The sequence below is a fragment of the Haliaeetus leucocephalus genome, unplaced genomic scaffold (assembly GCF_000737465.1).
Source record: "Haliaeetus leucocephalus isolate CR32 unplaced genomic scaffold, Haliaeetus_leucocephalus-4.0 Scaffold849, whole genome shotgun sequence".
Classification (NCBI taxonomy): domain Eukaryota; kingdom Metazoa; phylum Chordata; class Aves; order Accipitriformes; family Accipitridae; genus Haliaeetus; species Haliaeetus leucocephalus.
This window is the reverse complement of record NW_010973285.1, coordinates 4,220,862-4,234,358: the sequence shown is the minus strand read 5'-3', so window position 1 is coordinate 4,234,358 and position 13,497 is coordinate 4,220,862. Positions and strand designations below refer to the sequence as shown.

General features: G+C 37.5%; 1 protein-coding gene across 1 annotated transcript in view; it reads right to left on the bottom strand.

The window, feature by feature from the left end:
- PDE8B (phosphodiesterase 8B) overlaps nt 1-13,497 on the bottom strand; it is a 43,612-nt gene that overhangs the window by 19,836 nt on the left and 10,279 nt on the right. The window contains exons 5-9 of the mRNA XM_010582847.1: nt 10,167-10,255; nt 6,255-6,333; nt 5,694-5,834; nt 3,881-3,969; nt 3,162-3,227 (exon numbers count right to left, since the gene is read on the bottom strand). Coding sequence (XP_010581149.1) covers nt 3,162-3,227; nt 3,881-3,969; nt 5,694-5,834; nt 6,255-6,333; nt 10,167-10,255 — 464 coding nt within the window. The remainder of the gene's footprint in view (nt 1-3,161; nt 3,228-3,880; nt 3,970-5,693; nt 5,835-6,254; nt 6,334-10,166; nt 10,256-13,497) is intronic.

Genomic DNA, 13,497 nt, shown 5'->3' with positions numbered 1-13,497 from the left:
AGTAAGATCAAGGAAGCTCATCAGATATGGTGCAGTGACACAAAGCATCTGAACTGCTCATTCTGGTCCCAAACTGGAGCTTCTCTCAAGGCCCATGGATATAGCTCTGTCTACTGCACACTGGCAGAAAACATTGTCACAGTCCTCTAAATGCTTTACTGAAAAAATAAAAGAAACCACATTTCAATTCTGAATACTCCTCTCAGCCCTTCTGCAGGCATGACCTGAAAGAGCCATGTGATGTAAGTTATGAGGGCAGTTACACAGTTAATCTTGGGCCAATACATTCCTAAGAGGAGAAACACCACCTCTGCTGTAAATCTATGAATGTGCAAACACTGGACTCCATCCTGCCAGGTCTCAAATTGACAAAGGTAGCATTAATCATTACCTAGGTAGGCTTCAGTACACAGGAATAGTCACATGAAAGTCAACCCCCATTCATAAATCTTCACTGTAAGAATACTTAATGCACTCTTAAATGTTTTTTTTTTTTTTTGGTGCATAAATCTAACATGCTTAATTTTTGTGTGTGATAAATCTGGCACAGAAATCCATGAAGGTTCCTACACAGTGATCTCTAATCATACTGTGGTATCCCTTATGGAGGCAGCTGGTAATGACAAAGAACACATCTACATTTTTTAAGTTGAAACAATGCATAACAATGTAAGGAAGTTTCTAACTCTGGATACGGTGTCTGAATGCTGAGTTCAAGCCATTTATAATTATGTTGATACAGTGAAACATTAGATATTGACATCAAAATTTGAATCATGACAGCTTTTACTGCTCTGTAACTGAATAAATAGTTTGTTTGATTTCCTTTTATCCTTCCATAAAAATCATCTGTGGCTTGGAGAGAAACCTAATTTTTTTTTATGGTAAAGAAAAGTTCTACTGCTGCAAGTATTCAGGCATGGATTTTAGGAAAACTGCAGTGTCCAAATGTTGATCAGGATTGATACCATCACATTAGTATTGCTACGAAAATAACTCTAAAAAGTCTTATGAATATAATACAGATATTCCTATATGTCACCATCACTGCCCATCTTCAATGAAAAAGCCAACCTCAAACCAAAACCACACCCAAACCCCCAAAATTCCAAGGCACTGTTTGAATTTTTCATGCAATGCCAGAGCACCTAGTGCTCTACTACAGGCAGGAGATATTTCCACCACAGAAGTGGAACAAGGTGATTACCTAGTTCTGTTGGACGCACCTTGTTTTTTCCCCCCGGACCTTAAATCTCCACAGACCGTGCTTTCTGTTAGGCTGTGGTCTTTAACCTTTGTGGTAGATTTCTGTGTCTGTGGAGAACCCTTCGAAGGCCATATTCCCTGGGCTCATCAAATGCGTAAAGCTCCCTAGACCTATAGCGTGTCGCACTAGTGCTGTATTTATCCATAACCACTCATGAACCAATACTAAAAAATGTGAATTGATGCTTTCCAACAGTGTACAGTAGTACAGAGAATATGAATGTGGCCTTGGACACAAGTCCCTAACTAAAATCTGTTTCTTAAGCTTACTGGCTTAGACAGCCCAATGAACGGGGCAAAGAAAAACAGAAAAGGACTTTTATCCATATTCCTACAGCTGCTTTTTACAGATGGCTGCAGGTTTGTAATTGTTTTGTACTCATTATCTTGCACTAAGTATCATACCTGCACTTCCCTGTACCAGTCTTTCAGTTGTGTGTATATTATAGAAAAAACGTCAGATTGTGTATCACTTTCAAATCAACATAAAAGCAGCTATAAATGAAACAATAACGAGGTTTAAATAATGAATTAAAAAGAAATACATGTAACTTTAGCACTGCTTCTGTTACAAAACTCTCTTGAACTCTAGCCCGAGCAGTTCAAAACATCCTGCTACTGTCAATGATATTAAAATCCATGTTTTAGTTCAAAGATGAGGTCAGTTTAGAACATTTTGAGCCTTGTTTTTCAGTGATAATCCTTCAAAGTTCTTCCAAAAGTTGTGCTGATTTCTCCCTTGACCTGTTACTACCCGCCCCCAAAAACACTTCTGCAAGGGGGATGGTTTCAACAGTTAAATTTTACAGAATACCAGCTATGAATTTCTTCCAATAGTAGAGGTTTTCCAATAATGTGTTAATATTCTGTATTGTTATACTGAAGAAGTGGAAACAAGAAATAGTAGTGACCTTCTAAATACCTTTTAGAATACCTTTTAAAGTGTCTTTACCCACATCATGGAAAAAAGCACATTAAAATTAAATGTTAAATTTAAATTAAATTAAATATTAAATAAAGTAAATAAATTTTATTTATTTAATAAATAAATTAAATACATTAAGTAAAACAAGACACATTACCCCGTCCCCTAAAGAACATGGAAACATACCATGTTTCCCAAGCACATCCCCAGTCTAAAATGTTGCCAGCTACTTCCTATGCTTCCCATTTTCTATCTCACCCCTACAGGCTAAAGATAGATTTCACTCCTTTGCTCACAAAAGTCCAAGCTTCGTTACTCTGCAGGCTATGTACTAGAGTATTTTTGAGGCAAAGCATGGGATATGATCATTTGCTTCAGGCACTTCCAAAGGGAGGGGACCAGGAGCAGGTGACAGCAAAGAGCTTTGTTGCAGGACCTGCTCGGGTGGCCATGTGTTTGGAATGCAGAGACCGGGGTCAACTGCTACTGCTGGTTTACTTGGGTGATGGCTTGGATTTACCCCCTTCCACAACACGTGTTCTGAGGTGCATGCAATGTCTCAGGCCCTGCATGAAGGCTACAGTTCATTCAAGTACCTCACATTGGCAAACCTTGTGACAGCTCACCATAAGTCACTATTAGACATAAGTATACCAGATCAGACTGGCAAGAGCAGCTCTAGAAAAAAGCCCCTGAACTCCCTTTGGAGTATGGTCTGTGTTGCTCCACAGTATCATGGACTTAACTGTCACATCCACAGTCCAGAAAATTAAAGCCTTTCTTTCTCTGCTCAGTAGTCCTACAAAAGGAGATTAGCCAGTGCAAATGCTGAAGTTTTCTTGTTTGTTCCAACAATCAATGAGAATCTCATCGACAATACAGATCACATCTTCTTGGAAAAATACCAATTTCTAAACCAAAAAATATCAGCTTACTAAAAGCTATGAAAATTATGGCATGAAAGACATACGATACCTGTTTGTTGTTTTCACTGGCATCATGCAGCCTTTTGAGGGACACAACGTGTCTTATTTTCCTAGCAACAGAAATAATAACTTGTTACCATATCAAATGGTAAAGACAAAAGCAAAGTGATACACCGCTGTTTTCTAAAGCAGAGGTCTCCATGCCCTCAGGAAACAAGATACCAAACCCAACGCCAAACAGACGACGCTCTCCTTCAGCGTTCCAGCTATGTTTTTGTTCCAGGACACCTGATCCTTTTGCTCCTGCAGGAAATCATCTGCACATCTGGGAGCAGAATCTGGCAACGTGCCCATACTACACTGCAAAGGTGCAAGCACATACAAGCATGCACACAAACAAGGGTATCACCCAGCTGCTAATCCTTCCAGCTGAGCAGGTAACAGTTTGGATTCTGTAGAATAACTTCATAAAGAAATGCATGGTAACATGAACCTAAATGTCAAATTGCAGGTGTAACAGTGACACTATTAATGACTTTACAGTTCTTTTAGCCAGCATATGACTGGACCAAAATGGACAAACATCAGCAAAGAACATGACCTTCTCAACTTTGCTTATTCTTTCCACATTGCTTGAAGTCTGCAGTTACATCAACACCCTGCTACTAAATACATGGAGGTTCATGTCAAACTTACAGATGGGGAAAGCAGAGAGAAGGCCCTAAAAATCAGAAAGTAATTATGTTCTGGACAAGTTAGTTACCCTCCTTGACCGATCACAGGTGTTATCTTCACATGCTGCTGGATACTGTCTCCTGATTTTCTTCTTGCGTAGTAAACACCTTGCCATTCCTAAGCAAACACACAAACACACACAACAGAGACAGCATCTAAGAATACATAGCTTGCAGTCAAATATTCATTCATTATTACATAGTCCTTATGTAGTAAATAATTACATATTATTTCATGGTTGTGTTTTTTTAAATAGTGTAAAATCTATTAATACGGAGTAGCACATTTAACAGGCATTTGCAAAGGTAAGGAGAGTGTAAATATATTTTGCTTTTGAGAGAGTATACAATTTTTACAAAGAACTTTAGGAATCATCTACTTTGAGGGGTTAAAAACATTCTTGCTAGGTACCATCATAAGCAGTGGTGGCTGCAACACATCCAGAGAATATTTCCCTTGGGAGCAGCAGAACAAAACTCTGTGCTGAGCACCATTCAGCTTTGAAGTTGTCAGTCATTAAGCAGCATATATATGCTAAATTTCAGAAGCCCTTGACCTAAGGATGTCCTTCAACTAACCTCAAGTAACCAACAGCCTATTCTCACTCCATGACTGGTTTTGCATGACCTTGGATATCTGAGACACTCTAGATCAGCAAAAGGAAGAAATAATTTCTTCATGGCATCTTTTATCCTGTTCGCCCATGCAAATGCCTATTTCTCTGACCAGCCACTAAACTTTGCTCTGACCCCACTGCTACAAGAAAGCATCGAGAGGACTGCAGGCTAACCAAGAGCCATATATGCACCTTGCTTAAGCAGTCCACTGATGCAGAGATAAAAGATATCCTCCAGTATGGATTGGAGAAGAAAGGAAGATAAAGCAGAAGGCTTCTCTTTCCTTACCACCTCAAAGAAGAGAGATTTTAAGGAGGGAACTACATGGCAGCAGGGTAGGACGAAGCTGGAAAATGGGTGGAAGACACTGTCTCTGTCACAGACAAAGACAGATGGATGCAGAAGACACACAGGGTCTTTGACCATGCAGTGCTAGCAGCTGGGCAGCCTATATAAATGAGGAGGAGCAAAGCAAAAGTGACCTGCAGGCACTGCTAATGAACCAAGGTGAACCCGCGAACAACTCCAGACAGTGACCCTCAGAGCTCAGATAATTTCTGGAAATTACTCAAAGGTTCAAGAACCTTCCCCAAAATTCATGAAGCAGAGGGTGAGACCAGGGAAGGGTGAGAGGTACTTCTGTGACCCACGGGAGATAGGATAAGAGACTGTTGCATGTATTAGGGGAACACATCGCCAGGAACATGTAGCGCTTTTATGGCCTGTCACCACCATGACAGGAGTTCACATGCAGATATTCCAACTATAGTTAGAAAAACAAATCCCACCAGGTGCTGATATATTTTGGTGCTTAAAGCATGCAGTCAAAAAGGCTCTGCAGTTATCACAAGAACAGTTAAACCTTTTGGTTGGATGATGCAGCCATCTGAGAGCCTGTCTGAGGGACAAATTGTTATGTTCCAACTAACAAAAGCTCCATGGTCTCTAAGCAAAACAGAAACACAGAAAACGTTCTTATATTGATCTGAAGCCAACAGATCGGTAGAGGAGTTCAGTCAGATCCTAAAAGCAAAGCTAAAGAAATCTGTAGTCACTTGTCTGAGGCATGGGCTGTTGTGCTCTTAAGACATATGAGGAGCAGAATTCCGGTCTTATATGTGCGCTTATGAAAACTAAACCTTGTGTTCTTAAACCCAGAGCATTAAAAATAAAGCAGAATAGAAATCTGAAGCAATTTTGCAAGAGTTTATTTTATTTGCTTACCTTTCCTCTTTTAATAAATGTGTTGATGGTGTCTAAAAGGTCTGCACAGTTTTTATCACTTTTTGGTAGTTCAGTAAGTTCCTTGCCAATAAGCTCTCCCTTGTGATACCCCATCATCCGTTCAAAGGCTGGATTAACATACTGCCAAAACAAAAGTACTTTAGGATAACATGAAAAAGAACATACTTAAAGGAAAATTACTCACATAGAACTGTCAAAGTGTTACAAGTTATACATCTAAAGCCATAAGCACACATCTCTACCATTCAGTGTTTTTCATGTAAAAATACTATGTAATGGTGAAACATTTTATTCAAGTAAGAAGCTGAACCCAAAGGTGGTATGTAAACTGTTATCAGAAGGCACAAAAAGAGAGCAAACCTCTTTACTGTACAAGTTATATAGTTCTGCTACAGATTTCATGCTGGTTTTACCAAAAGCAACATTACTTCACTGAAAACTAAAATACTGAAATAGAACAGAAACTACTGAGCAAAGATCTCCTTGGAGTTCCTCTCTCCAAGTTCTACAAAATAGTTAACTTCCCCTCCCCACCCCTACCTGAATGACATGATCTTCACTGGTTATTTCTATAGCTTCCTGACAATGGTCTAATGCCGTGAAGACTGCATTACAAGCCCTGAAATTAGTAAATGATTCACATTAGTTTTATTGTTAGAACATTTTGCTCACTAAAAATACATTATTATATTGTACTTATCGGTAGATGAATCACAAAGTAGCATGTTGTTTTGACTAAACTATGTAATTATCTCCATTATTACTTTTTTCAGGATATTCAGCTTCAGACATCCCTGTTAACGTGTTTTTACTGCAGATCACATTGTAAAATTGCTCATGGGTATTGTAGCACCTTAATAGTATACTTCCTTCTCCAAACATGCTCTAGACAGCAGGAACTAATAATTAGCAGTAAAAATAACAAATGGCTGTTACGTCAGAATAGAAAGTTTTGTGATCATTAAAGACAGGGAACACAAAAATCACCACAGCAGATATATACAAAGTTTTTAATACAGCAAATAGATTGGCATTATGAAAGAAGTTGTAATACGACATAATTAAAGGAAACAATTTAAGCCCTCTCAAAGTCCTAGTCAGAAAAATATCAATTTTCCTGATTCCAAGTAATAATGCAGTGACTTGATTTCCATACACTCCAATCTTTATTAAGGGCCAAAATGATCTTTGTTTCCCATTTTTTTCAGGGCTGTCCTTGAACTAATGCAGGAAAACAAAAACCTTACCTTCTTGCTACAAAGTTTAAATTGCTTAAATTATGATTTACACAGGGTGGGATTAACATTAATGCAGGCTTCTAATACTATAAAGAAAAAAAAATTATATATAGAGAGAGCACATACTAAAAGAAACAACTCAGGCATACTTGCTTTGATAGATGTCAGTACTTCATCTTTGATTTGGACTAAACACAAACTAGTTATCCTCTACGTACCTCTCATTGCAGGGAGCATAAATGCACCATGCATGAACATTCTTGTATACAGTTATTACCTAAAATGAACACCTTGCTCCTAGTCTGCATAGTGGGGTTTGAATTAATATCGATGACTAGAGAATTAAGAAGTACGGGACATCGCTAGTTCTGCTCATCATGGAAGTAACTCAAAACCAAATAGGATACACCCAGAGATATACACAGAGACATAGACACACAGCCAAGTGGATTAAGATTTGTAGGGAAAAGTCTTGTGTACAGAAGACGAAAGCAGTATTTCAGCTCATACAATAAAAGGAGCTTCCAATGTAATTTTACAAGTGATTTTCTAGCAGTCCAAGCCAGCTCCAAAGTGTGATTTTGTGCTGTGTGAAACAGCTAATTTATCTCAGTGATAGATGTCTGTCTGGTACACCAGCTGCTAACAAATGTCATTACATAAACTTTCTGCAAGAAAACACACAGCTATGTTTGCACTATTCAAACCTTAGTATTTTCATTTGATCTGGCAACCAAGCCAGCAAGATTACAAGCTTAAATGGCCCATATCCTTTTTGATTAATACACACCTCCCACAGATGTCCAACCAAGCTTCAAACCAGAAGCAGGTACATGGAGGAGCGGAGTCCCCGCTTGGAATGGAAAGACACTTCTGACCACTGACATGACCTTATATACTGCTTTCTTGGGCTGGTCTTACTTTTTCTCCATGTTTCTCTTGTATCTGAACACCTGAAATATCCTGGTTTTAATTCCATTGACTAACTTTCTGAAAATATTTTCTCTTCCCTTTCACTTTTACAAAGCTGTAAAGAAGACCTACTGAGACAGCAAAAAGATCAGAGACCCAGTGGGATAGACATACAGTGCAACACTTTTTTCCCCACTTAATTAAACCACATGATGAAAACAAATTATAACCAAAGAACATTACCAAACACTAGTTCTGTTCAGTTTTTAATGGAAAATTCATTTAGAGTACCTGCCTAATCAGGCAAAGGTAGGGGGAAATCCTCTGTTGCAAGACATCAGCTTCTCCAAGTTACAAATATGCCTCTTCAGAAAGTTTATCTTTTAAAAGGCTACTTCATGCGCCCAGATGTTAGTACAAATGTTGCTTATAAGCACTAGGTGTGTTTATTACATGGCAAGGGGTATTTAATTATGTAACTATCTTGGGCCTGCATCTATTAAACTCTTTAAACTACTTAGATATTCTGGGACTGCATCTATTAAACTCTTTAAACTACTTAGATATTCTGGGACTGCACCTGGCAATGGCGATAGAAAACCCCAAAATACCACCTTTTTTTTTCATAGTATTTTGCAATGCTGCCAAGAGTTCCCAAAACAGTCATGTTCAGAGGTGATATGAATATATATATACACATAAATATATATAATGTATATTATCAATGTACAAAAGACATGATAACACAGGATAAATTTTAGATAACGTTATTATTTACATAAATTAAAAGGAAGTAGGCTCACAGTTTATGTAACTGCATTCAAGAGAGCAAAAGCAAGCAGAATTACAAGTGGGTGGTATACTGCTTTTTCCATAAACAATAGGGATAAAAGAACTGTCAGTAGATGAAGTGCTGCTGGGGACTGACATTGTTTCCTTCCAATTTTAATGAATTCTAAGATTTTTTTGGTGATGGCTATAAATAAAGTTGCAGAAAAATGTGGTAGCCAATATGAATCATGCTCCCTGTGTTGGAGTTTTAATTATCTGCATTCATAATTGATACTACTCATGTAGAGGTGTTCAAACTATACTTGCATTTAGTTCTTGAAATGAAACGTAAGCTGCAAGCATTGTGTGTATGAATGACAGTTTAATCTTTCTATATAACACTGATGTTTCTGATATATGCTGACTTAATTCAGAAGTCACTCATGTCATGTTACATTTACAACTGAACAACAAACCAAGTCAGAACTACCGTAACGCCTAATTAACTTCTAAAATTTCATAGCTGCTTTATTTTCCTGCTGAGTTTTGCAAAACACCTATTAAAAATTGTGCGAGCCCAAATTCTATTTTTTTTTCTCTGGAAATTTTACTGTGGTTGCATTCTGCATGCACAAACACATAGTCACTTGAACATGAAGTTACTTTGCAATCAGTTTGCAAAGAAAACCTTAGAAAAATCTACTTCTTAAACAGAGACACTGAAACCTGCAAAGAAGTGATAGTATTTTCTGTAGATGGAACTGGAATTAATTTATGACACCCAGGGAACTACAATTTCTCTGCATGACACTCAACTTCAAGTGCTTTTTTTCCATATAGTTGTATTGCAAACATATTTACATGCATGTATAAGCACCTGTATTAAATACAAAATTAGTCACATTAAAGAAAAAGCGATAAGGGAATGAAAGTAATTTAATTTCTCACCAAGATAAAAAACTGTGCTCGTGGTCCGCCAAGTCTTGCCCAAGCAAGAGAAAAAACTCAGGGTATGAAGAGCTGGATCAAGATTGTGTTCAGCTCAAGCTATCAAATATGAAATCTCACACGCATGAGATCAAGAATGACTTCATGAAGTTTTACCATCATGTAAATTTGCAGCTGAAGTCATCGTTCTGCAATATTTCTGCTAAGGGATCTTACCCTGACTGTAATGCTGGTAGTAATGGCTGCTATAACATTGCCAAATTCAATATGGGCACTTCAAGACATGGGAAACAAGCAAGCATCAGAATAAAGGACATGTACTGCATTTTGCTTTAAGGAAAGCAGTCATTTAAACCACCAGTGAACGAAACATAGACAGACCAAGCTTTCTGAGGGTACCAGACTAAGGCACTTAAATTTCTCCTTTACAAAACAACAGAAGAAGGAAATAAGGGTATAGTATATTAGTTAACATACAGATGCAAAGCACATATATGCGTAGCTGGGAAGAAGCAGAAAGTAACCTGATACAATTATGTAGACGAAGTGGTTGTTGTTTGCAGTTTCTTACACTTCTACATACCGTAATTTGAACTGAGATCGCACTTCCCCATGTTCTATTTGAACCAGTTCATTGTAACAAGCAGTTATGCTGCTATTCTCCATGAATTGCTGGAAGACAAATCAAGAGTGCATGAAATAGATTGGAATGGTTTTAAACTGTTATTTCTGTTCCTGCACCTAAAACTCTAACCTTATAAAGAGAGCTGGCATGAGTCCAGCAAAGGGCCATGAAGGTGATTAAGCATCCTTCCTGTGAGGAAAGGCTGAGGGAGCTGGGACTGCTCAGCCTGGAGAAGAGAAGGCTCAAGAGGGGATCTCATCAAGGTATATAAATATCTGAAGAGAGAGTGTAAGAAGACAGAGCCAGCCTCTTTCCAGTGGTGCCCAGTGACAGGCCCAGAGGCAATGGGCACAAATGGAAGCACAGGAGGTTCCCTCTGAACATCAGGAAACACTTCTTTTACTGTGAGGGTGGCTGATCACTGGCATAGGTTGCACAGAGGGGTTGTGGAGTCTCCATCCTTGGAGATCTTCAAAAGTTGTGTGGGCATGCTCCTGGGCAACCTGCTCTAGGTGGCCCAGCTTGAGCAGGGAGGTTGGGCAAGATGACCTCCAGTGGTCCCTTCCAACCTCAACCATCCTGTAATTCTGTAGAAATAAAAAGCTGTAGTGGTACCTTTTGTGTTCAGTAATCATCTTTTCCCCAGGAATGATTTTCTAGTTCTTAAGAAAACATGGCTATCTAAATACAAAGCAAGTATGAAAATATGCTAAAACCTCAACTGTGAATTTTCCCATTTGGTTTTAGCAACCCAGTTAGAAACAGATAATCTAAAAAAACCCAAACACAGTCTCACACAAAACCATGAAGTATTGTCTTGATGTTTCATTTCGAACATCTGTCATTAATTCGGAATAGAAATGGAATACCATAGAGACATAAAACATTCATGCTAAAAAAAGAAAAAAATATAATTAATGATATTTGGCATTTCATTTGTTTTCAAGCAAATATTGCAGCTGAAGCTCAGAAGGTGAATTAACTTTGCTCCACAAGTAATCTCACTGAGCTGTCACTGTGAATTCAGAAGTGCAGAAACCAAACTATTATATACTCCAGATGAGAGAGAATGTCCTCTCTTTTTTAGGCAAAGGTAGTAAGCTGAAAGGTCTTGTGCTTGGTCCTGCTGAAATCAGAAACTTTATGTTGATACAAAAGAAGTAGATTCTCTGACTTCAGTTAAAGTTTACTACTCATTAGTAAACTTCTGCTATGAAGAGCTAAACCACTCCTTTAGAAATACATGCACTGACTCTAGTTTTTACAGAAAACACCCTGTGTTGTCATTAGTTCTCACAGCACAGCCACATGCAGAGTCAGAGGCAGCACTCAAACCTCCAAGGAACAAAGAACGGCTTTTAAGAAATCTACACCTCTCCACTGCATGAAAAATTGTGTTTTGGGGACCAATGGCTTAATCCTAAATTGCCAGCAAAATGTAAAAAAGTAAAATTAAAAATAACTGTTGACATGGGTCTGCTCCACTCCTTAATGTTAAAATCTTAAAATATTTCTGTAACTCCTATTTCACACACTAAGTGAATGCATGGAAAACCAGAAGACACAATATCAAGTTGGCAGAAGCAAAGGTGCAAGTGATGTGTTTTTGCATAACAAACTGTCTGCAGACAAACTTGTCTTCTACAGCACTGTAGATTTAGGTTTTCAGTTTTAGGGTGCTCTTTTAAATATTCAAATATGCTTGTGGTAAATTTAAAACAATATAAAACCAAATCTATCAGTAATATACAATTTAGCAATGATGGCAACCTATTTTACAAACTGAACTTACTAGAACATACTAAAGCTCTTTATAAACTGAATTTTAAAGTAGTGCTGTTTACTGACAAAATTTAACCACTACTGTTTATTGACAAAAATCAACTACTATCTCAGCACAAATCTTTGGCTAAGAACCAAGAATTGCAGCTTGTTGAAGGGCTAACCCTGCTCTTAACTGTTGTATAGTCTTCTGCAGATGCACAGAATATCTTTATTTAAGTTTATAGTACTAATGCCATTCATTCACTGGCCCACTGAGAGCTGAGAAATCAACTGGGACCTGAAAAAAGCAGGAAACATTTCCTTTTTCTAATCTGTACATCTAAATGAGGCACAAGAAGATAAAGATCTATTATCTCTCAAATATTAGAAGGCAGACAGCAATACTTTCTTTTAAAAAAGTTTAGTAGTTATACAGTACATTTTGATTTAACTAACATATATTCTTAAATTACATTTTACTTCTTTGTAATTGGATCCCACTGTCGTCCTGTACAGAACTTGACACAAGCCACAAGAGTCATCAGCTAGTAGGAATGCATCAGTCTTCTTGCTTAACAAGAATTACTAGGTTTAATATTAAAGATTTATTTTGCTGTAAACCAGAAAGTTTTAATAGTAACCGGTCAATGAGAATCAACATTTGTTTAGGAAAAGAAGTAAAATTCAAAAGCAAGACAAGATTGTAATTGAGTAACTGCAAACATTAAGGTCCCCTGTTGTCTAATTTAAATCATAGTTAAAAATCAGTCAGGAAGCCAAATCATTTATTTAAATTAGTCCATCCTAAGTAGGCCATCACTATTAGATTCACGAGGCTGAGGGGGAAAAAAAAAGTCAGCATAATAAATGTACTGCATTAACAACACCATTAATACACAAATACAAAAGCTGTTAATGATACAGGGGAAAAAATCAGAAGATATAATAAAACAGACTTTTTTGAGAAGGAGGAAGAAAAAACAGAAATAACTCAGCATAAAGAAAAATGCCAAAGGGATGTATAGAATTAACAGAAAAGAGTCCTGAAATCTCTCTGTTCGTAAGATCTTTTAGTGATCATAGTGATCCAGATGTGGATAGTGATCAGTCAGCACTGATTTCATTAGAAGAAACGAAAAGTGATTTCTTTAGGACTACTTACAATGTATAGTATAGGCACACATAAACTTAGAAAGATATTACTCTAACATAAATACACATGAAGGCAATAGAATATTTTAAAGCAGAATAATCAGCTATTCACTGCACAAAAAAAATTTATGGTTATTTGCAAGAGTATGGCCCCCCAAAAGGATTAAAGGAGTCCTTTGGAATCTTTAGATCCAAACCTGATGTAAAAAGTCTGGTTTTGTCTACAAAACTCTACAAAAAGGTAACAGATGAATTGGCTAGAAGCTCAGACTCTTTACTAATCAAGTTAGAGATGCATTTAGAAGACAGCCATCACCAGACAGAGTGATTGCATTCAGTGTTTTGCCAAGGGAAGAGGAGGAAGATGATGAGC